At 52.1% G+C, this 27,887-nt stretch overlaps 4 protein-coding genes across 4 annotated transcripts; all 4 read right to left on the reverse strand.

Annotated features, from left to right (window-relative positions):
* Window positions 1–2,064: 2,064 nt before the first annotated feature.
* On the reverse strand, window positions 2,065–2,554 carry LOC138645969 (histone H3). Its single transcript, XM_069735447.1, has one exon. It carries the CDS (start codon window positions 2,522–2,524, stop codon window positions 2,114–2,116), a length of 411 nt encoding a protein of 136 aa, XP_069591548.1. The 5' UTR covers window positions 2,525–2,554; the 3' UTR covers window positions 2,065–2,113.
* A 9,039-nt stretch (window positions 2,555–11,593) lies between these two features.
* LOC138645971 (histone H1C-like) lies at window positions 11,594–12,229 on the reverse strand. The gene has a single exon (XM_069735448.1). It carries the CDS (start codon window positions 12,227–12,229, stop codon window positions 11,594–11,596), a length of 636 nt encoding a protein of 211 aa, XP_069591549.1.
* A 6,972-nt stretch (window positions 12,230–19,201) lies between these two features.
* On the reverse strand, window positions 19,202–20,125 carry LOC138645972 (histone H2A type 1). The gene has a single exon (XM_069735449.1). The coding sequence runs from the start codon at window positions 19,592–19,594 to the stop codon at window positions 19,202–19,204; it is 393 nt and encodes a 130-aa protein (XP_069591550.1). The 5' UTR covers window positions 19,595–20,125.
* A 3,699-nt stretch (window positions 20,126–23,824) lies between these two features.
* LOC138645973 (histone H2B 1.1-like) lies at window positions 23,825–24,205 on the reverse strand. The gene has a single exon (XM_069735450.1). It carries the CDS (start codon window positions 24,203–24,205, stop codon window positions 23,825–23,827), a length of 381 nt encoding a protein of 126 aa, XP_069591551.1.
* Window positions 24,206–27,887: the final 3,682 nt, after the last annotated feature.

Consider the following 27,887-nt stretch of genomic DNA (forward strand, 5'->3'; position numbering starts at 1 on the left):
AATACATTTGTCCTTCCAGTTCAGCCTATATTCCATCATAATAAATCCCCAGATCTACGTCCTTCTACAGAACCTAATAATTGTATGATACAATATTGTTCTGCTCCAGGAAGACATCCAGGCCTCTCTTGAACCCCTCGACTGAGTTCGCCATCACCACCTCCTCAGGCAAGCAATTCCAGATTCTCACTGCCCTAACAGTAAAGAATCCTCTTCTATGTTGGTGGAAAAACCTTCTCTCTTCCAGACGCAAAGAATGCCCCCTTGTGCCCGTCACCTTCCTTGGTATAAACAGATCCTCAGCGAGATATTTGTATTGTCCCCTTATATACTTATACATGGTTATTAGATCGCCCCGTCTTTTTTCTAGACTAAATAATCCTAATTTCGCTAACCTATCTGGGTATTGTAGTTCTCCCATTCCCTTTATTAATTTTGTTGGCCTCCTTTGTACTCTCTCTAGTTCCATTATATCCTTCCTGTGGATGTGATACCCCCAGAGCGTCCCAACCTCAGCGTAATGCAATGATAGACATTTGTTCATTTTCTGATGAAGAACTTCCATAAATGGAGATTTGGAAGGACGAAAGAAGCAAGTGAAATTAGAAGAGATTTCCCATCATTTAATCACCAGATGATGGTACTTCATTTATGCCGTTACCTCATGTACCAATTACAACCCAGAAAGACATTTTTATGCATTTTTTTTTTTTTATATAAAATATCATGCTTTAATGCAAAATTACAGGAACCTGCTCATAATTGTAAAGTACAAATTAGTTTGTTGGTGTTTTTTTTTAATTCATTGCTTTAATGTAAAAACTTTACAGGCAGCAAGAGGGTTAAACACCAGTGTAACTGAAAAATAATCCTTACTACATCGCCCTCTATAGTGCCAGAGGCATTTACCTTATACATTCGAGTATAATCTGAGATTTGCAGCCATTTTTTTTAGGCTGAAAGTGCCCCTCTCGTCTTATACTGGAGTCATTGTACCAGGGGGTCGGCGGCTGGCACATCATACTCACCTCATACTGGCGCGGTCTCTGCTTCTCAGATAGTCTCTGGCGCCTGCATCTCTTCCTGTAATGAGTGGTACCACGTGACCACTAAACAAAGTAATGAATACATACGTGGCTCCACTCCCACAGGCGTGGAGCGCATATTCATTACTTTAATGAGCGGTACCATGACGAACACAGGAACAAGTTGCCGGCACCAGAGACCATCGGAGAAGCAGGGACTTGCAGAGACGCTGCCAGGAGGGTGAGTATGACGGGGGAGGGTGAGCCATGCATATTCACCTGTTCCGACGCGTATCCGGGGGAGATTGCTAGTAGAAATTTTGCAATTAGCTCCTAGCTCCTCCCTTTCGTCTGATTGGTTGAGCACAGAACGGTTGGAGATTTTGAATTTTCCACTTATTGTGCTCTTCTTTTCCCGCTTCTCTATTCTTCTCATCTCAGCGTCGCTTAGATCTGTTGGTTATTTTGATTTTTACTTCCATTGTAGTTTCGGTTGTTATTTTCCAGCTTGTTATAAAGTAGAATAAAAAATACATTTTAAGGACACTGATCTACAGATAACTCATCTGATCCCCGGCAGTCACTCATCATTACACGTGGTGCCCGACTGGTGGCCATTACCGGTCACTGCAGAGCAGGGAGCTGTATGTAACCAGACCCCCGGCGGCACCAGCCACAGATAAGATGAGAAAACTCAAATATATGATAATTACAACCTAAAGCCGCAAGACTGCAGAGGCGGCACTAGGACCCCATTTACGTCTGCGCTGTACAGAAACCGCGCCTCCACCACCAAAGACCCGGGCTGTGCACAGCGCACACTTTACCCTGTCCTTATAAAACGTCAGTCATGTAATTGATGTCGCACTTTTGGACTTGGTGAGAATAAAGGATGCGCGGAGCGGTAACTGGAATATCGCTGATCACCTACAATATCGGACACAGCAGCCGGCTATTACCTTTCCTGACCGCGCTCCGTATATGGAGAATACGCGCAGAAGAGAGACCGTTCAGGACTCGGCTCATTTGTGGGAGGATTTGGTGGCTCTGAAAAGAGCCTTTGTGTTGTGGTCGCAGCCGGGGCAGATCTAAGCTCTCTCCCCACGGATCCGGCGGGCCAGCTGGATGTCTTTGGGCATGATGGTGACCCTCTTGGCGTGGATGGCGCACAGGTTGGTGTCCTCGAACAACCCCACCAGATAAGCCTCGCTGGCCTCCTGCAGGGCCATGACGGCCGAACTCTGGAAACGCAGATCGGTCTTGAAGTCCTGGGCGATCTCCCTCACCAGGCGCTGGAAGGGAAGCTTACGGATCAGCAGCTCGGTGGATTTCTGATAGCGGCGGATCTCACGGAGAGCGACTGTTCCTGGCCGGTAACGATGCGGCTTCTTCACTCCACCAGTGGCGGGAGCGCTCTTCCTGGCGGCCTTTGTGGCCAGCTGCTTGCGGGGAGCTTTCCCTCCGGTGGATTTACGAGCGGTCTGCTTTGTTCTTGCCATGGCTCCGTATAGACGTGGCGGGCACAGATGTGATGAGAGGAGCGGCGGGAGCAGGGTATTTATGCTCCGGTGCGCGTCCTCATTGGTCTCCGGGAAACACGCCCCCTGCGCTCCACTGGTTCTTTCATGAAAAAAAGAGGCCAATAAGGGTTGATATGTTTGACCAGTCATTGTTATTATTCCCGCCCAGTAACCCCGCCCCCTGAAGTCCCCGCCTCTTTCGTGATGCGTCTGTCCTCAGATCACTCATTTGCCGCTGCCGCAGCTGATGTATCTGCGTTGAAATGTCCCCGTGTATAGCGCTGTACAGTGCAGCTCCCACATTATCGTCAGATCACACAAACCCCCCATCCTGAGACTGCGCCCAGCATCAGTTATATTAAAAACATTACAAGTAGGAAAACCGATCATACAGCTCTGCGGGGAGGAGGTGGTGGCACTGATCATACAGCTCTGCGGGGAGAAGGTGTTGGCACTGATCATACAGCTCTCCGGGGAGGAGGTGATTTCTCTGATCATACAGCTCTGCAGGGAGGATGAGGTTATGGCTCTGATCATACAGGTCTGAGGGGAGTAGGTGGTGGCTCTGATCATACAGCTCTGCGGGGAGAGGGTGGTGGCACTGATCATACAGCTCTGCGGGGAGGAGGTGATGGCTCTGATCCTACAGCTCTGCGGGGAGAATGTGGTGGCTCTGATCATACAGCTCTGCGGGGAGAAGGTGGTGGCACTGATCATACGGCTCTCCGGGGAGGAGGTGATTTCTCTGATCATACAGCTCTGCAGGGAGGAGGTGGTGGCTCTGATCATACAGCTCTGCGGAGAGGAGGTGGTGGCTCTGATCATGCAGCTCTGCGGGGAGGAGGTGGTGGCACTGATCATACAGCTGTGCGGGGAGGAGGTGGTGGCACTGATCATACAGCTCTGCGGGGAGGAGGTGGTGGTACTGATCATACAGCTGTGCGGGGAGGAGGTGATTTCTCTGATCATACAGCTCTGCAGGGAGGAGGTGGTGGTACTGATCATACAGCTGTGCGGGGAGGAGGTGATTTCTCTGATCATACAGCTCTGCAGGGAGGAGGTGGTGGCACTGATCATACAGCTCTGCGGGGAGGAGGTGGTGGCACTGATCATACAGCTCTCCGGGGAGGAGGTGATTTCTCTGATCATACAGCTCTGCAGGGAGGATGAGGTTATGGCTCTGATCATACAGGTCTGAGGGGAGTAGGTGGTGGCTCTGATCATACAGCTCTGCGGGGAGAGGGTGGTGGCACTGATCATACAGCTCTGCGGGGAGGAGGTGATGGCTCTGATCCTACAGCTCTGCGGGGAGAATGTGGTGGCTCTGATCATACAGCTCTGCGGGGAGAAGGTGGTGGCACTGATCATACGGCTCTCCGGGGAGGAGGTGATTTCTCTGATCATACAGCTCTGCAGGGAGGAGGTGGTGGCTCTGATCATACAGCTCTGCGGAGAGGAGGTGGTGGCTCTGATCATGCAGCTCTGCGGGGAGGAGGTGGTGGCACTGATCATACAGCTGTGCGGGGAGGAGGTGGTGGCACTGATCATACAGCTCTGCGGGGAGGAGGTGGTGGTACTGATCATACAGCTGTGCGGGGAGGAGGTGATTTCTCTGATCATACAGCTCTGCAGGGAGGAGGTGGTGGTACTGATCATACAGCTGTGCGGGGAGGAGGTGATTTCTCTGATCATACAGCTCTGCAGGGAGGAGGTGGTGGCACTGATCATACAGCTCTGCGGGGAGGAGGTGGTGGCACTGATCATACAGCTCTGCGGGGAGGAGGTGGTGGCACTGATCATACAGCTCTGCGGGGAGGAGGTGGTGGCACTGATCATACAGCTCTGCGGGGAGGAGGTGATTTCTCTGATCATACAGCTCTGCAGGGAGGAGGTGGTGGCTCTGATCATACAGCTCTGCGGGGAGGAGGTGGTGGCTCTGATCATACAGCTCTGCGGGGAGGAGGTGGTGGTACTGATCATACAGCTGTGCGGGGAGGAGGTGATTTCTCTGATCATACAGCTCTGCAGGGAGGAGGTGGTGGCTCTGATCATACAGCTCTGCGGGGAGGAGGTGGTGGCTCTGATCATACAGCTCTGCGGGGAGGAGGAGGTGGCACTGATCATACAGCTCTGCGGGGAGGAGGTGGTGGCACTGATCATACAGCTCTGCGGGGAGGAGGTGGTGGCACTGATCATACAGCTCTGCGGGGAGGAGGTGGTGGCACTGATCATACAGCTCTGCGGGGAGGAGGAGGTGGCTCTGATCATACAGCTCTGCGGGGAGGAGGAGGTGGCACTGATCATACAGCTCTGCGGGGAGGAGGTGGTGGCACTGATCATACAGCTCTGCGGGGAGGAGGTGGTGGCACTGATCATACAGCTCTGCGGGGAGGAGGTGGTGGCACTGATTATACAGCTCTGCGGGGAGAGGGTGGTGGCTCTGATCATACAGCTCTGCGGGGAGGAGGTGGTGGCTCTGATCATACAGCTCTGCGGGGTGGAGGTGATTTCTCTGATCATACAGCTCTGCGGGGTGGAGGTGGTGGCACTGATTATACAGCTCTGCGGGGAGGAAGTGGTGGCTCTGATCATACAGCTCTGCGGGGGAGAAGGTGGTGGCACTGATCATACAGCTCTGCGGGGTGGAGGTGATTTCTCTGATCATACAGCTCTGCAGGGAGGAGTAGGTGGTGGCACTGATGATACAGCTCTGCGGGGAGGAGGTGGTGGCACTGATCATACAGCTCTGCGGGGTGGAGGTGATTTCTCTGATCATACAGCTCTGCGGGGAGGAGGAGGTGGCACTGATCATACAGCTCTGCGGGGAGGAGGTGGTGGCACTGATCATACAGCTCTGCGGGGAGGAGGTGGTGGCTCTGATCATACTGCTCTGCGGGGAGGAGGTGGTGGTACTGATCATACAGCTGTGCGGGGAGGAGGTGATTTCTCTGATCATACAGCTCTGCAGGGAGGAGGTGGTGGCTCTGATCATAGAGCTCTGCGGGGAGGAGGTGGTGGCTCTGATCATACAGCTCTGCGGGGAGGAGGAGGTGGCACTGATCATACAGCTCTGCGGGGAGGAGGTGGTGGCACTGATCGTACAGCTCTGCGGGGAGGAGGTGGTGGCACTGATCATACAGCTCTGCGGGGAGGAGGTGGTGGCACTGATCATACAGCTCTGCGGGGAGGAGGAGGTGGCTCTGATCATACAGCTCTGCGGGGAGGAGGAGGTGGCACTGATCATACAGCTCTGCGGGGAGGAGGTGGTGGCACTGATCATACAGCTCTGCGGGGGAGAAGGTGGTGGCACTGATCATACAGCTCTGCGGGGTGGAGGTGATTTCTCTGATCATACAGCTCTGCGGGGAGGAGTAGGTGGTGGCACTGATGATACAGCTCTGCGGGGAGGAGGTGGTGGCACTGATCATACAGCTCTGCGGGGTGGAGGTGATTTCTCTGATCATACAGCTCTGCGGGGATAAGGAGGTGGCACTGATCATACAGCTCTGCGGGGAGGAGGTGGTGGCACTGATCATACAGCTCTGCGGGGAGGAGGTGGTGGCACTGATCATACAGCTCTGCGGGGAGGAGGTGGTGGCACTGATTATACAGCTCTGCGGGGAGAGGGTGGTGGCTCTGATCATACAGCTCTGCGGGGAGGAGGTGGTGGCTCTGATCATACAGCTCTGCGGGGTGGAGGTGATTTCTCTGATCATACAGCTCTGCGGGGTGGAGGTGGTGGCACTGATTATACAGCTCTGCGGGGAGGAAGTGGTGGCTCTGATCATACAGCTCTGCGGGGGAGAAGGTGGTGGCACTGATCATACAGCTCTGCGGGGTGGAGGTGATTTCTCTGATCATACAGCTCTGCGGGGAGGAGGTGGTGGCACTGATCATACAGCTCTGCGGGGTGGAGGTGATTTCTCTGATCATACAGCTCTGCAGGGAGGAGTAGGTGGTGGCACTGATGATACAGCTCTGCGGGGAGGAGGTGGTGGCACTGATCATACAGCTCTGCGGGGAGGAGGTGGTGGCTCTGATCATACAGCTCTGCGGGGAGGAGGAGGTGGCACTGATCATACAGCTCTGCGGGGAGGAGGTGGTGGCACTGATCATACAGCTCTGCGGGGAGGAGGTGGTGGCACTGATCATACAGCTGTGCGGGGAGGAGGTGATTTCTCTGATCATACAGCTCTGCAGGGAGGAGGTGGTGGCTCTGATCATACAGCTCTGCGGGGAGGAGGAGGTGGCACTGATCATACAGCTCTGCGGGGAGGAGGTGGTGGCACTGATCATACAGCTCTGCGGGGAGGAGGTGGTGGCACTGATCATACAGCTCTGCGGGGAGGAGGTGGTGGCACTGATCATACAGCTCTGCGGGGAGGAGGAGGTGGCACTGATCATACAGCTCTGCGGGGAGGAGGTGGTGGCACTGATCATACAGCTCTGCGGGGAGGAGGTGGTGGCACTGATCATACAGCTCTGCGGGGAGGAGGTGGTGGCACTGATCATACAGCTCTGCGGGGAGGAGGTGGTGGCACTGATCGTACAGCTCTGCGGGGAGGAGGTGGTGGCACTGATCATACAGCTCTGCAGGGAGGAGGTGGTGGCACTGATCATACAGCTCTGCGGGGAGAAGGTGTTGGCACTGATCATACAGCTCTCCGGGGAGGAGGTGATTTCTCTGATCATACAGCTCTGCAGGGAGGAGGAGGTTATGGCTCTGATCATACAGGTCTGAGGGGAGTAGGTGGTGGCTCTGATCATACAGCTCTGCGTGGAGAGGGTGGTGGCACTGATCATACAGCTCTGCGGGGAGGAGGTGATGGCTCTGATCCTACAGCTCTGAGGGGAGAATGTGGTGGCTCTGATCATACAGCTCTGCGGGGAGAAGGTGGTGGCACTGATCATACGGCTCTCCGGGGAGGAGGTGATTTCTCTGATCATACAGCTCTGCAGGGAGGAGGTGGTGGCTCTGATCATACAGCTCTGCGGGGAGGAGGTGGTGGCTCTGATCATGCAGCTCTGCGGGGAGGAGGTGGTGGCACTGATCATACAGCTGTGCGGGGAGGAGGTGGTGGCACTGATCATACAGCTCTGCGGGGAGGAGGTGGTGGCACTGATCATACAGCTGTGCGGGGAGGAGGTGATTTCTCTGATCATACAGCTCTGCAGGGAGGAGGTGGTGGCTCTGATCATACAGCTCTGCGGGGAGGAGGTGGTGGCACTGATCATACAGCTCTGCGGGGGAGAAGGTGGTGGCACTGATCATACAGCTCTGCGGGGTGGAGGTGATTTCTCTGATCAGACAGCTCTGCAGGGAGGAGTAGGTGGTGGCACTGATGATACAGCTCTGCGGGGAGGAGGTGGTGGCACTGATCATACAGCTCTGCGGGGAGGAGGAGGTGGCACTGATCATACAGCTCTGCGGGGAGGAGGTGGTGGCACTGATCATACAGCTCTGCGGGGAGGAGGTGGTGGCACTGATCATACAGCTCTGCGGGGAGGAAGTGGTGGCACTGATCATACAGCTCTGCGGGGAGGAGGTGGTGGCACTGATCGTACAGCTCTGCGTGGAGGAGGTGGTGGCACTGATCATACAGCTCTGCAGGGAGGAGGTGATGGCACTGATCATACAGCTCTGCGGGGAGAAGGTGTTGGCACTGATCATACAGCTCTCCGGGGAGGAGGTGATTTCTCTGATCATACAGCTCTGCAGGGAGGAGGAGGTTATGGCTCTGATCATACAGGTCTGAGGGGAGTAGGTGGTGGCTCTGATCATACAGCTCTGCGGGGAGAGGGTGGTGGCACTGATCATACAGCTCTGCGGGGAGGAGGTGATGGCTCTAATCCTACAGCTCTGCGAGGAGAATGTGGTGGCTCTGATCATACAGCTCTGCGGGGAGAAGGTGGTGGCACTGATCATACGGCTCTCCGGGGAGGAGGTGATTTCTCTGATCACACAGCTCTGCAGGGAGGAGGTGGTGGCTCTGATCATACAGCTCTGCGGAGAGGAGGTGGTGGCTCTGATCATGCAGCTCTGCGGGGAGGAGGTGGTGGCACTGATCATACAGCTGTGCGGGGAGGAGGTGATTTATCTGATCATACAGCTCTGCAGGGAGGAGGTGGTGGCTCTGATCATACAGCTCTGCGGGGAGGTTGAGGTGGCACTGATCATACAGCTCTGCGGGGAGGAGGTGATGGCACTGATCATACAGCTCTGCGGGGAGGAGGTGGTGGCACTGATCATACAGCTCTGCGGGGAGGAGGTGGTGGCACTGATCATGCAGCTCTGCGGGGAGGAGGAGGTGGCACTGATCATACAGCTCTGCGGGGAGGAGGTGGTGGCACTGATCATACAGCTCTGCGGGGAGGAGGTGGTGGCACTGATCATACAGCTCTGCGGGGAGGAGGTGGTGGCACTGATCATACAGCTCTGCGGGGAGGAGGTGGTGGCACTGATCATACAGCTCTGCGGGGAGGAGTTGATTTCTCTGATCATACAGCTCTGCAGGGAGGAGGTGGTGGCTCTGATCATACAGCTCTGCGGGGAGGAGGTGGTGGCTCTGATCATACAGCTCTGCGGGGAGGAGGTGGTGGTACTGATCATACAGCTGTGCGGGGAGGAGGTGATTTCTCTGATCATACAGCTCTGCAGGGAGGAGGTGGTGGCTCTGATCATACAGCTCTGCGGGGAGGAGGTGGTGGCTCTGATCATACAGCTCTGCGGGGAGGAGGAGGTGGCACTGATCATACAGCTCTGCGGGGAGGAGGTGGTGGCACTGATCATACAGCTCTGCGGGGAGGAGGTGGTGGCACTGATCATACAGCTCTGCGGGGAGGAGGTGGTGGCACTGATCATACAGCTCTGCGGGGAGGAGGAGGTGGCTCTGATCATACAGCTCTGCGGGGAGGAGGTGGTAGCTCTGATCATACAGCTCTGCGGGGAGGAGGTGGTGGCTCTGATCATACAGCTCTGCGGGGAGGAGGTGGTGGTACTGATCATACAGCTGTGCGGGGAGGAGGTGATTTCTCTGATCATACAGCTCTGCAGGGAGGAGGTGGTGGCTCTGATCATACAGCTCTGCGGGGAGGAGGAGGTGGCACTGAACATACAGCTCTGCGGGGAGGAGGAGGTGGCACTGATCATACAGCTCTGCGGGGAGGAGGTGGTGGCACTGATCATACAGCTCTGCGGTGAGGAAGTGGTCGCACTGATCATACAGCTCTGCGGGGAGGAGGTGGTGGCTCTGATCATACAGCTCTGCGGGGTGGAGGTGATTTCTCTGATCATACAGCTCTGCGGGGTGGAGGTGGTGGCACTGATTATACAGCTCTGCGGGGAGGAAGTGGTGGCTCTGATCATACAGCTCTGCGGGGAGGAGGTGGTGGCTCTGATCATACAGCTCTGCGGGGAGGAGGTGGTGGTACTGATCATACAGCTGTGCGGGGAGGAGGTGATTTCTCTGATCATACAGCTCTGATCATACTGATCATACAGCTCTGCGGGGAGGAGGTGGTGGCACTGATTATACAGCTCTGCGGGGAGAGGGTGGTGGCACTGATCATACAGCTCTGCGGGGAGGAGGTGGTGGCACTGATTATACAGCTCTGCGGGGAGAGGGTGGTGGCTCTGATCATACAGCTCTGCGGGGAGGAGGTGGTGGCTCTGATCATACAGCTCTGCGGGGTGGAGGTGATTTCTCTGATCATACAGCTCTGCGGGGTGGAGGTGGTGGCACTGATTATACAGCTCTGCGGGGAGGAAGTGGTGGCTCTGATCATACAGCTCTGCGGGGGAGAAGGTGGTGGCACTGATCATACAGCTCTGCGGGGTGGAGGTGATTTCTCTGATCATACAGCTCTGCAGGGAGGAGTAGGTGGTGGCACTGATGATACAGCTCTGCGGGGAGGAGGTGGTGGCACTGATCATACAGCTCTGCGGGGTGGAGGTGATTTCTCTGATCATACAGCTCTGCAGGGAGGAGTAGGTGGTGGCACTGATGATACAGCTCTGCGGGGAGGAGGTGGTGGCACTGATCATACAGCTCTGCGGGGAGGAGGTGGTGGCTCTGATCATACAGCTCTGCGGGGAGGAGGTGGTGGCTCTGATCATGCAGCTCTGCGGGGAGGAGTTGGTGGCACTGATCATACAGCTGTGCGGGGAGGAGGTGGTGGCACTGATCATACAGCCCTGCGGGGAGGAGGTGGTGGCTCTGATCATACAGCTCTGCGGGGAGGAGGTGGTGGTATTGATCATACAGCTGTGCGGGGAGGAGGTGATTTCTCTGATCATACAGCTCTGCAGGGAAGAGGTGGTGGCTCTGATCATACAGCTCTGCGGGGAGGAGGAGGTGGCACTGATCATACAGCTCTGCGGGGAGGAGGTGGTGGCACTGATCATACAGCTCTGCGGGGAGGAGGTGGTGGCACTGATCATACAGCTCTGCGGGGAGGAGGTGGTGGCACTGATCATACAGCTCTGCGGGGAGGAGGAGGTGGCACTGATCATACAGCTCTGCGGGGAGGAGGTGGTGGCACTGATCATACAGCTCTGCGGGGAGGAGGTGATTTCTCTGATCATACAGCTCTGCAGGGAGGAGGTGGTGGCTCTGATCATACATCTCTGCGGGGAGGAGGTGGTGGCTCTGATCATACATCTCTGCGGGGAGGAGGTGGTGGCTCTGATCATACAGCTCTGCGGGGAGGAAGTGGTGGCACTGATCATACAGCTCTGCGGGGAGGAGATGGTGGCTCTGATCATACAGCTCTGCGGGGAGGAGGTGATTTCTCTGATCATACAGCTCTGCAGGGAGGAGAGGGTGGCTATGATCATACAGCTCTGTGGGGAGGAGGTGGTGGCACTGATCATACAGCTCTGCGGGGAGGAAGTGGTGGCACTGATCATACAGCTCTGCGGGGAGGAGGTTGTGGCACTGATCATACAGCTCTGCGGGGAGGAGGTGGTGGCACTGATCATACAGCTCTGCGGGGAGGAGGTGGTGGCTCTTATAAGAGCCTTTGTGGTAACAGAACAGGGGCTGCAGCTTATTTCTTAGCCGCGGGCTTCTTGGCTTTCGCAGCCTTCTTAGCCGGACTCTTGGCGGGTTTGGCCGCCTTCTTCGCCGGACTCTTCGTCACCTTCTTGGGCTTGGGAGCGGCTTTCGGCTTCTTGGGGCTCTTGGCCGCTTTCTTGGCCGCTGCGGGCTTCTTGGCCTTTTTCGGGCTCTTCTTGGCCGCAGTCGGAGCCTTCTTGGGCTTCTTCGGAGATTTGGCGGCTTTCTTGGCAGCAGCGGGTTTCTTAGGTTTGGCCGCAGCTGCTGGCTTCGTCTTGGCCACTTTGTCCTTCGTCTCCTGCTTCTTGTTCAGCTTGAAGGACCCGGAGGCGTCGCTGCCTTTCACCTGGAGGAGGGCGCCCTTGGTGACCAGAGCCTTGACGGCCAGCTTCAGGCGGCTGTTGTTCTTCTCTACATCGTATCCTCCAGCAGACAGAGCCTTCTTCAGGGCGGCCAGAGACACCCCGCTGCGCTCCTTGGAGGCGGACACGGCTTTCACGATCAGCTCGGAGACGCTGGGGCCGGAAGGTTTATTGCTCTTCTTGGCAGCAGATTTCTTCGGCTGCTTCTTGGATTTGGCGGCCGGTTCTGCGGGAGGGGGAGCGGCGGCTGGCGCGGTCTCTGCCATCATGTGCTGCGGAAAAACAAAATGAAAATATTTCCTGATAGGAAGGAAAGCACTGAGGCCGGAGCTGGAGGCGCCTGTTATATGTACAGGCTTACTGCGCACTGATTGGCTGCTGAGCAGCACCGTCCTGAGCTTCTATTGGCTGACACTGGACACAGGCCCCGCCCCCTCCCAGCTGAGTCCGAGTGAAGCTCCGCTCTCCCCTTGTGCTTCCCTGCCCGGGATAAAAGCCCTTTACCGGCTAACACCGGACAGCAGAGCGCGATTCCTCCGTCGCCTCCCCTTCTCCAACATCTCCACCGGCCATTTGTAGCCGTCACTAGCAGAGATGCCGGGAAAGAGCGGAGAGGAAATCCCGGGATCATCGCCGCCGTCCTCCCGATCTGCACATCACTGTGTATCCGGGGAGATAAATCTGCTGCGGGAGCTCGTTCCTCCTATTCCCGGCTCCTGTCACCATCACAGGGATCTTTACTCCTATGTCTATCGCACAGGAAGCTGATTGTACGATGTGGGGACGAGCTGGAGCTGCTGACAACCCAGAAGGGTAACACAGGCGACGGCCTCCGCTGACTGCCACCTCCCTGACCTGTGGTGTCACTGTACCCCGTATGTGCAGAGGATTGGGGGGACACGTGTTCCACACCAGTAGATGATCCACATCGGTGGCTGATTGCAATCACCTGCCTGATATCGTGTCTTACCCAGTGTGAAGCTGTGACCGCTGCGGCCTGTCATGGTGCGAAGAGCTCTGATGAGGCGACAGCTGCACACTGCGACTCCCCAACCAAACACATAAACATCTCCGGGGAGAAAACTGAAATATTAATGGATTTATGTGACCCCCACTATTGTGTAAAAGGGGAATATTGGGAGAAAAGCGGAGACACAAAATCCAGCGTCTACACAGAGAACACAGCTGTACATAGTATATATAGTGCACAACATCACATCTGCACAGCCCAGATCAGCAGTGTAATAAGTGTCACTGATACTAGAGGAGAGGGTACAGTATATACAGCAGGGTGTACAGTATATACAGCAGAGTACACAGTATATACAGCAGAGTACACAGTATATACAGCAGTGTGCACAGTATATAGAGCCAGTGTGTACAGTACATACAGCAGTGTGTACAGTATATAGAGCAGTGTGTAAAGTATATACAGCAGTGTGTACAATTTATAGACCAGAGTGTACAGTATATAGAGCAGTCTCCCCTCTCTTCTTCTTTCTCTCTCTCTCCCTCTTTCTTAATCTCTATTTCTCTCTCCTCTCTTTCATTATTTCCTTCTCTCCTTTCTCTCTTCGCTCTCCTCTCTTTCTTTCTCTCTTCTTTTTTCTCTAAATCTTTCTCTCACTCTTACTCTTTCTTCCTTTCTATTTCTCTCTCTCCCTCTCTTTCCCTTGCTTTCTCTTTTTCTTACTTTATATCTATCTCTCTCCTTCTCTCTTTCTTTATCTCTCTTCTCTCTACTTCTCTCTCTCTCTCTTTATGTCTCTTTGTCTCTCTCTCTCTCTTTCTCCCTTTCTTTCTCTCTATCTCCTTCTTTCTCATTCTCTCTCTTTCACTTTATCTCTCTCTTTCTCTCTCTCAGGGAGAGATTATCAATCCTTCATGTCAGCAGTGCACCTCTCCAAAATGAGGCAGATGTACTAGATTTTCTAGGCACCGCCATCTGCACGTGGGGTGCTGCTGTAATCCCTGTCATCATCCTCGTTTTTCCTCTCCACGTTTCCATATCCAGCCAAGTGATCGCTGGGCCCAGTATTCTCATCAGCATTGCCGATACTTCGAGCTGTAGCAAAGGAGAAGGCACAAGTGATGATAACCCGCCTCTATGTGCCCTCAAGTGTCTCCGCTGTGGTGCGGGATGATATGCTATGGAAGGTTAATAATCAATAATTGTGTCCTTCCTACAGGCTCTGGTGCCCCATGGAATGAAAGGTTTCCCCAGGAGGGCGGTGGTAAAGATGTTTAATGACTTGCTAAGGAATGGTCGCATGCAAAAACTCCAAGACTCGGACACCGTGCTGTCCCAGATTTTGGAGATGACGTGCAGTGACTTGGATTGGGAGGTGAAGGTGAACGCAGTGGACCTGGCACATTCCTATATGTCCCAAACATTGGAGATGGGACCGTCCCTAACGTGCCCTTACACTATAGGGCTGCCATCTAGCAGAAGCTCAGGTTCCATCTCCGACGCTCTGGTTACATGTGAATGAGTCGGGCTTTTTCCGGCCTTATTGACTTGTCTGTGTGACTGTGACCGGCCAGTGGCATTAAAGTTTTGTGAAATCCTTCTTGCTGTGAAGCCCAAACTGTGTAATGGGGACACTGATCCCTCCGAACAGCATGGAAGAGACTGGCTGGAGCACACGATAAAAGAGAAGCAAATGGCAGGCGGGGACGGTGCTGGGGCCGGCAGGGTCGCCCACCAGATTGGGCCACTGGTGTCATACAGAAGATGGATTTGGATAACATAAAATGTCCCCTTCCGAAAAACAGCGATCATGTCACTGCTGCAGGACGTCAAAGCAACCTTATGGGGGGAAGAAATGCACGATGCAGATTGCTACTGATGCGGAAGTTTATGGTACTTTTCTGCTGCAGATTTCACTGCGGAAATGCCTTTTGTGCTGTAATTTGTAGTGGATCCAACCTGTGTTTTTCTTTTTTTACTACAGTGCCCTACTGGGACCCAGAAGCCCTCCTGGCCATCCAACTGCTACTCAGGCGCCAATTTCTAAGAAAGATTTATCTCCTCTCTTTCTTTCTCTTTTCTTTCTCTAAATCTTTCTCTCACTCTTACCCTTTTCCCCTTTCTATTTCTCTCTCACCCTCTCTTTCTCTTGCTTTCTCTTTCTCTTTTTTCTCACTTTATCTCTATCTTTCTCTCTCCTTGTCTCTTTCTTCATCTCTATTTCTTCTCTCTCTACTTATCTCCCTCTTTCTTTCTCTTTGTCTTTATCTCTCTTTCTTTCTCCTTTGCTTTCTCTCTCTCTCTCTCTCCTTCTTTCTCATTCTCTCTCGTTCACTCTCTCTCTCTTTGTCTTTATCTCTCTCTCTCCTTCTCTCTTCCAGGGAGAGATGATCAATCCTTCATGTCAGCAGTGCACCTCTCCAAAATGAGGCAGATGTACTAGATTTTCCAGGCACCGCCATCTGTACGTGCGGTGCTGCTGTAATCCCTGTCATCATCCTCGTTTTTCCTCTCCACGTTTCCATATCCAGCCAAGTGATCGCTGGGCCCAGTATTCTCATCAGCATTGCCGATACTTCGAGCTATAGCTAAGGAGAAGGCACAAGTGATGATAACCCGCCTCTATGTGCCCTCAAGTGTCTCCGCTGTGGTGCGGGATGATATGCTATGGAAGGTTAATAATCAATAATTGTGTCCTTCCTACAGGCTCTGGTGCCCCATGTAATGAAAGGTTTCCCCAGGAGGGCGGTGGTAAAGGTGTTTACTAACTTGCTAAGGAATGGTCGCATGCAAAAACTCCAAGACTCGGACACCGTGCTGTCCCAGATTTTGGAGATGACGTGCAGTGACTTGGATTGGGAGGTGAAGGTGAACGCATTGGATCTGGCACATTCCTATATGTCCCAAACATTGGAGATGGGACCGTCCCTAACGTGCCCTTACACTATAGGGCTGCCATCTAGCAGAAGCTCAGGTTCCATCTCCGACGCTCTGGTTACATGTGAATGAGTCGGGCTTTTTCCGGCCTTATTGACTTGTCTGTGTGACTGTGACCGGTCAGTGGCATCAAAGGCGTGTGAAATCCTTCTCGCTGTGAAGCCCAAACTGTGCAATGGGGACACTGATCCCTCCGAAGAGTATGGAAGAGACCAGCCAGGAGCAAACGATAAAAGAGAAGCAAATGGCAGGCGGGGACGGTGCTGGGGACCGGCAGGGTCGCCCACCAGAATGGGCCACTGGGGTCATAAAGAAGATGGATTTGGATAACATAAAATGTTCCCTGCCGAAATACAGCGATTATGTACACGAGACTCCCCGGTCACTGCTGCAGGACGTCAAAGCCACCTTATGGGGGGAAGAAATGCACGATGCAGATTGCTACTGATGCGGAAGTTTAAGGGACTTTTCTGCTGCAGATCTCATTGCGGAAATGCCTTTTGTGCTGTGATTTGTAGTGGATCCAACCTGTTTTTTTCCTACAGTGTCCTACTGGGACCCAGAAGCCCTCCTGGCCATCCGACAGCTACTCAGGCCCCAATTTCGAAGAAGCACGTCCTGGTTATAAGAAAGCAAATGCTTTTGGCACTATAGAGGGTGATGTAGTAGGGATTATTTTTCTATTTTGGTTTGCTTCCAGTACAGTTTTCACATTAAATCAGAACAATTAAAGAAAACAAACAAAAAAAAAACACGGCACATTCCTGTAATTTTGAATTAAAGCATAACATTTTATATAAACAATGCATAAAAATGTGTCTTTCTGGGTTGTGATTGGTACATGAGGTAATGGCATAAATTAACATTCAATCACCTGATGTTGATATGATGAAAAATCTCTCCTAATTTCACTTGCTGCTTTCAACCGTGTATTGGGATTAACTGTGGGGGCATCATACATTGTGGAGAGTATGATCCACTCTGATCTGGCATGGTCATGACAATAGTCGGGATACCTGCCGCTACAGGGAAGGAAATTGTATATAATAAAGAAGCTGGAAAAATAATTGCAGAAACTGTACAATGGGCGGGAAATTCAAACTTCCCAACAGTTCTGTGTTCAGCCAATCAGCAGAGGAAGGGAGGAGCTAATGATTCTGTAAGCCCCGCCCCGGATAGCGTCATCTCTCCAGTTCTCTCTCTGGTCCATTCTTCCTCCATATAAAGGAGCAGTCCCTGAGGCTTAGGAATCAGTTTTTGCTCATTGACTGAAGAAAATGTCTGGTCGCGGCAAAGGAGGAAAAGGTCTCGGGAAGGGCGGCGCCAAGCGGCACAGGAAGGTGCTCCGTGATAACATCCAGGGCATCACCAAGCCTGCCATCCGCCGTCTAGCTCGCAGAGGAGGCGTCAAGCGCATCTCCGGCCTCATCTATGAGGAGACTCGCGGTGTCCTGAAAGTCTTCCTGGAGAACGTGATCCGTGACGCCGTCACCTACACCGAGCACGCCAAGAGGAAGACCGTCACCGCCATGGACGTGGTGTACGCGCTCAAGCGCCAGGGCCGCACTCTCTACGGCTTCGGAGGTTAATTGTGTTCTCTTCTGTCCTCACAACCCAAAGGCTCTTTTCAGAGCCACCCACATCTTCTAAGTGAGGGCTGCACCTGACTGCTAGGATCTGATTTCTCTGCTTTGGTGATGTCGCTGTAATGTTAGAACACTCATCGGTGCCAACGTTACGCTCCGAATACTGACTAGTCCCAAGGATATCCTGACGTGGAAAGACTAAACGGCTTACCCGAAGCAGATCCCTCTACAGCTCTAATCAGGGGGGTGTTCAGGGCGGTTTCCAAATGTAGGTTAATATTCTGTCTAGACATTTAATATCCTGTTCTTATTGGGCGCTGATTAGTAGATTTATGGGGGATATATATCCGCACTGGGCCGCAGTGATAATTTCCTGATCAGATCCGTGTACAGGGAATGTGGCTGTAGGAGGCAGCTGGATAGATGGACGCCCTGTGTGTCATCACATAGGGTACGGCGACTCCTATGTGATGACCACGTCCTGGACACTAATGTTTCGGGTGGATGGCGCCTCTGAAGACTATTATAACCTCCTCAGAATAATGATGGGCTGTTTGAGGTCTGATAGCCACGGCTGCGCGTTTTGAGGTCCTGTCATGTATTTATATATATCCGGTGTGTGCAGTGTATGGGGGGACACAGGTGTTGGTTCTGTTCCCTACAGCTCCTGTCCTGTATATGTATATACAAAGCGTATACATTGTGTGCAGTGTATGGGGGACACAGCGCTGCCGGGGCCTGGGGTGAAGGTGCCGCATCTGTGGATACTCTGGTAAAGAAAAGATCAGCTGGAAAACGGCACGTAAGGAGTTAAACGGGAGAGGAAAGACGGGCAACAAAATTAATAAAGGGGATGGGAGAACTACAATACCCAGATAGATTAGCGAAATTAGGATTATTTAGTCTAGAAAAAAGACGACTGAGGGGCGATCTAATAACCATGTATAAGTATATAAGGGGACAATACAAATATCTCGCTGAGGATCTGTTTATACCAAGGAAGGTGACGGGCACAAGGGGGCATTCGTTGCGTCTGGAGGAGAGAAGGTTTTTCCACCAACATAGAAGAGGATTCTTTACTGTTAGGGCAGTGAGAATCTGGAATTGCTTGCCTGAGGAGGTGGTGATGGCGAACTCAGTCGAGGGGTTCAAGAGAGGCCTGGATGTCTTCCTGGAGCAGAACAATATTGTATCATACAATTAGGTTCTGTAGAGGGACGTAGATCTGGGGATTTGTTGTGATGGAGTGTGGGCTGAACTGGATGGACAGATGTCTTTTTTCGGCCTTACTAACTATGTTACTATGTACATCACTGAAGGCTGAGCGTTACCAAGGTTTCTCGCTCATTGTCTGATCACAGAATCCGTTGGGGAATTTGAATTCCCCGCTCATAATCTCCGGAGGATTGTTACAGGTCACTGATAGCGACAACCATCCCCCACCCCCTTACTGCGGGACCTGCTAACTACATGTAGACCTCACCGCGGAGTATCAGACACTAAGGAGGGGACATTTCCTGCGAGCTTGGCAGACGACACTCCACCTGAGGGTCTGAGACTTCATGTGGGATTGACCCATTCATCTCCTGTTATTCTGTGGATATGTGCACCAACAATGGCGGCAATGGTGTATGAACTATCAGCCTCATGCGAGGACCCCCGAGATAGGCGGCGCCGGCTCTTGTGGTGACGGTGTGGGTGGCTCTTAGAAGAGCCTTTGGTTTTGTAGAGATTGGCGGCAGCGCTCACTTGCTCTTGCTCGCCTTGCTGCTCTCGGTCTTCTTGGGCAGCAGCACGGCCTGGATGTTGGGCAGGACGCCCCCCTGGGCAATGGTCACCCCACCCAGCAGCCTGTTCAGCTCCTCGTCATTGCGCACCGCCAGCTGCAGGTGACGGGGGATGATGCGGGTCTTCTTGTTGTCCCGGGCAGCATTGCCGGCCAATTCCAGGATCTCAGCGGTCAGATACTCCAGCACAGCGGCCAGATAGACCGGAGCGCCGGCGCCGACTCTCTCAGCGTAGTTGCCCTTGCGGAGAAGCCTGTGCACACGACCGACTGGGAACTGCAGTCCTGCCCGGGATGAGCGGGTCTTGGCCTTAGCACGGACCTTTCCTCCTTGTTTGCCGCGTCCAGACATGATGCCGATAACTAATGACGGAAAATCGTGTAGAGAAGAGTCTGTGCTGTGTCGCCTTATATAGTCCGTTGCTCCGCCCTCCTCTCCTGTCGTTGGACGGATCTGAAGATGAAAATGGAGAAGAGTATTGGAGATCCACCAATGAGCTACAGAGGGCGGAGCTTATTATTGCTCCTTGCTCAAATGAGTTTCTCACCCAATAGAAAACGTTCGCTTTGGACAGAATAGATAAGGGGTGAAAACAGATATCTGTCCTGGAGCAGAAGGAAATGCAGAAATATTCTGTTGACTTGTTGTTTGCACTTGTTGGACTTGTGTCTTCTATCAGCCATATATTGCACTGACAGTCTGGCGGGTGAGGGGTTAATTCCTGTCAGGAGGAGGCTCCTCACTCACCCGCTTATTATCCTGTGCAGATCCCCTGTGGTGTCCGCGCTTATACTATCACAGCCTGACTGAGACAAGTCTCCTATGTTCTGCCCGGAGCCTGATGTGACGCTGCCGGGTCTCGGGTGGGGGAAGTCGCCGCTTCTGTAAAGCGAGTGTGTAGTGGGGGGTCAGCACACACGGACACTGAGGAGTTAAATGGAGGCGGATATTCCTGTATCTGGGATTGGTCGGCGCCTGCGGATGTCTCTCGCTCATTGGCTGATTACAGATCCGTTGCTGGTTTTGAATTCCCCGCTCAGTTTCTGCTCTTTGTCCGTCGGGTTTATTACCGGCCCCTCTGCTGGAGCGGCGATCGCTGATAATACCGGGTCCTGTCATCCCAGCTGTCTGCCCCCAAACACCTCCGTGTCCTTGACCTGAGTGCACACCATTATCCTTGTTCATGTGATTTTTTGCTTGGTGTAGCACCGGTTTACCAGATGACGTCTGACATCTTCGCATACGACGACGCAACCAGTTCCAGCATCTTATCGCAAGTTTCAAACTCAAGTGAATTCTTGAAAACCCCTCCCCATGAGTTGAGGACGAGGGACTACGAGAAGGAGCGACGAAAATTAATCTCATATGATTTACACTGCATAACTTTGGCAGAACATCATAAACAGGGCAAGATCCCGAGAGGTCTTAGGTGCAACCTGCGCCCAACACTTTTTTCTGAAGATCCCGATTACTGTGACAAATACAAGAGAATACTAAATAAATGTTCTTTAGACATCATTATTCTGACCATTGAATTTCTACAAAAGGCTATTACGGAAACAAAGGACAGTATTAGAGCAATTGAAACACAACTATCTTCTACATTGGCATCCACAGACTCTTACTTTTCGCTGCTCCGGACAGTATTCCCTTCATCGCCTCTGGTTGCCTTGTAAATATTGTACATATTATATTTTATATTTTGGTGTATGTTTATTATTTTGTCTTTTTTGTTCTTATTCGTTTTCTATTACATATAATGTTATGTCACATACAGTTACTTATACTGTTTATTTGCTTTCCTAGTAACCCCATGAATAAGACCCGGGAGGGTCGAAACGTCGGGTTTCTATCTACGAATTATCACAGTGGCAATTGTTGACTTGTTTTCGTGAATAAATCTGGCATATACCTTTTGCATCATACCAGTTTCGAGTGTGCGGTATTTTTTCTTCTACTATTAACTTGACCACACGGTCTGTTTTACCAGCACCTCCGTGTCCTTGACCTGAGTGCACACCATTATCCTTGTTCATGCCCCCAAACACGGGCGGGGATCGGTCGCCATTATTACTCTGGGGAGGTTATAATAACCTTCATAGGCGCCATCCATCCGAAACATTAGTGTCCGGGACGTGGTCATCACATAGGAGTCTCCGTACCCGGTACACAGGGCGTCCATCTATCCAGCTGCCTCAGACAGCCACATTCCCTGTGAATATTCGCTGCCCTATTCACCCCACACGGATCTGATCAGGAGAATATTACTGTACAGCCCATTTCCCTGTAAATCCGTGTTCTATTTATTTTATATATCAATAAGAAGAAACCGCATTTGTGCTGTGATGGGAGTCACCAGTACTTGGGGCATCTTACAGTCAGACTTGTGATCGGATCTCTCTGCACTGCAGTGGTTTTATCTCACGTCATATTAACCCTATGAGATCTATGGCATTCGTTTTACATTATTACATCTAGTGCTAGAGGATCCTATCCTGCAATTGTATTGGGATATTTCTCCCATGATTCGTTGTTCCCCTCCACATTCTCGGAACTTCTACATGTGGGCAAAACAGAATTCATTGTCTTTCCCACATCACACGCAACCCCCCAACGAACCTATCCATTACAGGAAACGGCTGCCCACTCTCCTCAGTCCAAGTTCGCTGCCTCGGGGTAATCCTTGACACTCATCTCTCCTTCAAACCTCATATCCAAGCCCTTTCCACTTCCTGCCGCCTTCAACTCAAAATATTTCAAGGATCTGTAGATTTCTAAACCAAGAATCTGCAAAAACCCTAGTCTATGCCCTCATCATCTCCCGCCTGGACTACTGTAACCTCCTGCTCTGTGGCCTCCCCTCTAACACTCTCGCACCCCTCCTATCTATTCTAAACTCTCCTGCCCGACTAACCAACCTGTCCCCCGCTATTCCCCGGCCTCTCCCCTCTGTCAATCCCTTCACTGGCTCCCCATTACCCAGAGACTCCAGTACAAAAGCCTAACCATGACATACAAAGCCATCCACAAAATGTCTCCTTTATACATCTGTGACCTCCTCTCCCGGTACTTTCCTGCAACCTCCGATCCTCACAAGATCTCCTTCTCTACTCCCCTCTTATCTCCTCTTCCCACAATCGCATACAAGATTTCTCTTGCGCATCACCCCTACTCTGGAACCCTCTACCACAACACATCAGACTCTCACCTACCATGGAAACCTTCAAAAAGAGCCTAAAGACCCACCTCTTCCGACAAGCCTACAACCTGCAGTAACCACCACTGATCGACCAGCTCTACCTTCACCTACTGTATCCTCATCCATCCATTGTAGATTGCGAGCCCTCGTGGGCAGGGTCCTCTCTCCTCCTGTACCAGTTATGACTTGTATTGTTCAAGATCATTGTACCTGTTATTATGTATACCCCTCCTCACATGTAAAGCGCCATGGAATAAATGGCGCTATAATAATAAATAATAATATTGCCCGAGAGCCGCCAGTCCTGACACTAGATGAAGCGGGGGAAGAAAAGTGATAGAACAGAAGGACGATCAGTAACTGAGCAGGGATCCTGTGAGGAGGATGTGACGGCCGATAATGTAACTGCCTGACCTGTGAGATCCTGACACCACAGGGTAATGTTCTGAGCAGGGACACTCCGCAATCTTCTACACATGATCCTACATTTCCCATCACAGACCTCCTGCCTGCAGCCGTAGGACTGATCTGTAATGGGGAGACATGGTGGGATCTGCTGGGAAGGGCAGAATTGGTCTTCCCTGAAATGTCTCTTGTAGGATATGTCCCTGACCAGTATATCGTCTCCACAATACGGATTGTGACGGGAAAGGGACGATCTGATCGTCTCCAGGTCAGACACACGGGAACATCACAGCATGTGGAGAACACGAATCATTCTCTATATCCATGAGAGGAAACCGGAGCGGATACAGCGCCGCTAACCTGGAAATCTGCAGATTCCTGTGTGGGATGTAAGAGACCAATGATCGCTCAACACAAGCAGATTTCCCGATATCGGTCCTGGGACCACGTGTTATATGAAGACAAAAGACGGAAAAAAGCGGGAACCGTAAACGTGTTACCATTGGAAACATTAGCTCCTCCCTCTGCTGATTGGCTGAACACAGGACGGTTGGGGGTTTGAATTTCCCGCCGCTTCTAAATGTAATGACGTCACTTACACTGTAAAAAGAATCCAGATTAGGCTCTAGATCAACTCCACCACAAATGGCTCCTGTTACCTGAGAAACGAGAGTAATGAACTAATAAACGAGACCCCAGAATGCCGAGATCTGTGCAGCAAGGAGTTAAATAAGAAGTCCCTGAATACACATCAACTCGCTGAGCAATGCCCAGATTATTCCTGAGATTTCCTCACCATCTCCCTCGTCACCAGGCGCAGAGCCCCGGGCGGAGCGAGCAGACACCTCGGGGAGACGGGAGAGGACACCGGAGCAGTGTGGGTGGCTCTTATAGTGAGGGTGTAGGTGGCTCTTATAGGGAGGGTGTGGGTGGCTCTTAGAAGAGCCTTTGGGGTGAGGAGCGGAGCACGGAGCCGATCACTTGGCGCTGGTGTACTTGGTGACGGCCTTGGTGCCCTCGGACACGGCGTGCTTGGCCAGCTCTCCGGGCAGCAGCAGGCGCACGGCGGTCTGGATCTCCCGGGAGGTGATGGTGGAGCGCTTGTTGTAGTGAGCCAGGCGGGAGGCTTCCCCTGCGATGCGCTCGAAGATGTCGTTGACGAAAGAGTTCATGATGCCCATGGCCTTGGAGGAGATGCCGGTGTCGGGGTGGACCTGCTTCAGCACCTTGTACACGTAGATGGCGTAGCTCTCCTTCCTGCTCTTCCTCCGCTTCTTGCCGTCCTTCTTCTGAGTCTTAGTCACGGCTTTCTTGGAGCCCTTCTTGGGCGCAGGCGCAGACTTGGCGGGATCAGGCATGATAACAACAAACCGGTCTCAGCACAAGTGAGAAGAATAATGATCCTGCGCCTCCAAGAGCGGCGGAATTTATAGCCCGGCCATGCAGATGAGCACTGCTGTCAGACCGCCGTTCTATTGGGTGATGAAGTCATGTGACCAACGAGAACGTTAGACGCTCCGCCCACTGCAGCTGATTGGTGGTTTCCCAAATCATTGCTTCATCTTTGCAGCGGGGATGCTGTATAGCGATGTAAAACCCTGTATAATGCTCTATACATCTAAATAGTGCTGTGAAGCTCCATATACCGCAGTGCACCCTCATATAGCGCTGTATGTGTTCATGTTCTATTTACCCTTCATAGTGCTGTTATTCATCTGAATAGTGCAGAGTACCCCCATATACTGCAACCTACTGACAAATGACTGTGCCACATTATGCAGGCAGTTACAGTACACCGCCCGACATGTTACACTCCGTATAGTGCAGTAATATCTCCAGATGGTGCTGGAAACCCCAGCTAGTCAGCTGTGCCAGGACTGCAAACCCTGTGAATTCAGTGAGATGTTTCGGTAGTAGCCGCACCCAGTTTTCTAGGAAGAGCCGGCTTCCCTCAGGAGCTGTGTCCCCTGTATAAACTGCACTTATCCCTCCTGTGTGTGATCTCAGTAACATGAAGCCGGATCAGTCACTTCAGCCACGAATCTCTGCTCTGTGGTGACCGCAGTACAGTGGAGCACGGATCGTGTATAGTGACCTCTATATACCGCCTGGTGCAGTGTGAACCATCAGTGTGATCAGCGGTGCGGCTCTTAGGAGGAGGATGTGGGGGCTCTTAGAAGAGCCTTTGAGTGTGTGGACAGATGTGGAGGAGCGGAGTTTACAGTCCTGGCACAGCAGACTAGCCGCTTCCTGGATCTACGAGGAAACGGCCATTATCTGTCCCAATCACTGCACAAAGTCCTCCTTCAATAAGGGCTAATTTCCAGCTATCTGCAGATTATTCCGAGGCTGAGTTCTGCGAGCGACACTCAATTTGCACTGACAGTCTGGCGGGTGAGGGGTTAATCCCTGTCAGTGTTTCTCCTCCGCTCCATCTGCACAGGAGGCGGCTCCTCACTCACCCGCGTATTATCCTGTGCAGATCCCCTGTGGTGTCCGCGCTGATCCTATCACAGCCTGACTGAGACAAGTCTCCTATGTTCTGCCCGGAGCCTGATGTGACGCTGCCGGGTCTCGGGTGGGGGAAGTCGCCGCTTCTATAAAGCGAGTGAGTAGTGGGGGTCAGCACACACGGACACTAAGGAGTTAATGGGGGCGGATGTTCCTGTATCTGGGATTGGTCGGCGCCTGTGGATGCCTCTCGCTCATTGGCTGATTACAGATCCGTTGCTGGTTTTGAATTTCCCGCTCAATCGCTTTTCTTTGTCCGTCGGATTATTACCGGCCCCTCTGCTGGAGCGGCGATCGCTGTGTATACCGGTGGGAGCAGCTCTACCCCGCTGATAATACCGGGTCCTGTCCTCCCAACTGTCTGCCCCCAAACACGGGGATCAGTCGCCATTATTATTCTGAGGAGGTTATAATAGTCTTCAGAGGCGACATCCATCCGACACATTAGTGTCCAGGACTTGGTCATCACACAGGAGCCTCCGTACCCGGTACACAGGGCGTCCATCTATCCAGCTGCCTCTTACAGCCACATTCCCTGTACACGGATCTGATCAGGAAATTATCACTGCGGCCCAGTGCGGATATATATCCCCCATGAATCCATGTTATCTTTGTAGGTCAATGAGAAGAAACCGCATCACCCGAAGTCCGCGGTGAAAGACGGGGGAGCAGACACGGCCCCAGTATGTCAGGACCCGGGAGCATACAACTAGCACGTCCCAGGCTGAGGCCGGTACTACAGGCAGCCGCACAGGGGATATTTTGCCCTGCAGAGACGCTGAGCCGGATACTAATCAATCAGCGCCCAATAAGAACAGGATCTTAAATGTCTAGACAGAATATTAACCTACATTTGGAAACCGCCCGGAACACCCCCTGATTAGAGCTGTAGAGAGATCTGCTTCCAATAAGCCTTTCCACGTCAGGATATCCTTCGGAAACTGAATGTGTGGGAATATGGTTAAAGAGACCCTACTCCCAGATCATACACACACGGAATCCGTCGGGTACAAAACAGGATTTGCAAATAGGTCTCACAACCAAAAGCAGCGACAGAACCATCCGCCCAAAAACGGCATCAGAGGACGTTACCGAACTGCGGATCAGGGTCAGAATTACCATTCCCCACAATTATTTGGCCGATGGTAGTTTTCGACTATTCAGTATTCGGAGCGTAAATTCGGCACCGATGAGTGTTCTACTAACATTGTGTTCTACTACTATCCGGGGCGGGGCTTACAGAATCATTAGCTCCTCCCTTCCTCTGCTGATTGGCTGAACACAGAACTGTTGGGAAGTTTGAATTTCCCGCCCATTGTACAGATCTGCAATTATTTTTCCAGCTTCTTTATTATATACAATTTCCTTCCCTGTAGCGGCAGGTATCCCGACTATTGTCATGACCATGCCAGATCAGAGTGGATCATACTCTCCACAATGTATGATGCCCCCACAGTTAATCCCAATACACGGTTGAAAGCAGCAAGTGAAATTAGGAGAGATTTTTCATCATATCAACATCAGGTGATTGAATGTTAATTTATGCCATTACCTCATGTACCAATCACAACCCAGAAAGACACATTTTTATGCATTGTTTATATAAAATGTTATGCTTTAATTCAAAATTACAGGAATGTGCCGTGTTTTTTTTTTGTTTGTTTTCTTTAATTGTTCTGATTTAATGTGAAAACTGTACTGGAAGCAAACCAAAATAGAAAAATAATCCCTACTACATCACCCTCTATAGTGCCAAAGGCATTTGCTTTCTTATAACCAGGACGTGCTTCTTCGAAATTGGGGCCTGAGTAGCTGTCGGATGGCCAGGAGGGCTTCTGGGTCCCAGTAGGACACTGTAGGAAAAAAACAGGTTGGATCCACTACAAATCACAGCACAAAAGGCATTTCCGCAATGAGATCTGCAGCAGAAAAGTCCCTTAAACTTCCGCATCAGTAGCAATCTGCATCGTGCATTTCTTCCCCCCATAAGGTGGCTTTGACGTCCTGCAGCAGTGACCGGGGAGTCTCGTGTACATAATCGCTGTATTTCGGCAGGGAACATTTTATGTTATCCAAATCCATCTTCTTTATGACCCCAGTGGCCCATTCTGGTGGGCGACCCTGCCGGTCCCCAGCACCGTCCCCGCCTGCCATTTGCTTCTCTTTTATCGTGTGCTCCTGGCTGGTCTCTTCCATACTCTTCGGAGGGATCAGTGTCCCCATTGCACAGTTTGGGCTTCACAGCGAGAAGGATTTCACACGCCTTTGATGCCACTGACCGGTCACAGTCACACAGACAAGTCAATAAGGCCGGAAAAAGCCCGACTCATTCACATGTAACCAGAGCGTCGGAGATGGAACCTGAGCTTCTGCTAGATGGCAGCCCTATAGTGTAAGGGCACGTTAGGGACGGTCCCATCTCCAATGTTTGGGACATATAGGAATGTGCCAGATCCAATGCGTTCACCTTCACCTCCCAATCCAAGTCACTGCACGTCATCTCCAAAATCTGGGACAGCACGGTGCCCG

Source organism: Ranitomeya imitator, chromosome 7 (genome assembly GCF_032444005.1).
Source record: "Ranitomeya imitator isolate aRanImi1 chromosome 7, aRanImi1.pri, whole genome shotgun sequence".
NCBI classification, from domain to species: domain Eukaryota; kingdom Metazoa; phylum Chordata; class Amphibia; order Anura; family Dendrobatidae; genus Ranitomeya; species Ranitomeya imitator.

Coding starts and splice junctions, on each gene's coding strand:
- LOC138645969 (XM_069735447.1), bottom strand. CDS start 2,524: ATGGCAAGAACAAAGCAGACCGCTCGTAAATCCACCGGAGGGAAAGCT.
- LOC138645971 (XM_069735448.1), bottom strand. CDS start 12,229: ATGGCAGAGACCGCGCCAGCCGCCGCTCCCCCTCCCGCAGAACCGGCC.
- LOC138645972 (XM_069735449.1), bottom strand. CDS start 19,594: ATGTCTGGACGCGGCAAACAAGGAGGAAAGGTCCGTGCTAAGGCCAAG.
- LOC138645973 (XM_069735450.1), bottom strand. CDS start 24,205: ATGCCTGATCCCGCCAAGTCTGCGCCTGCGCCCAAGAAGGGCTCCAAG.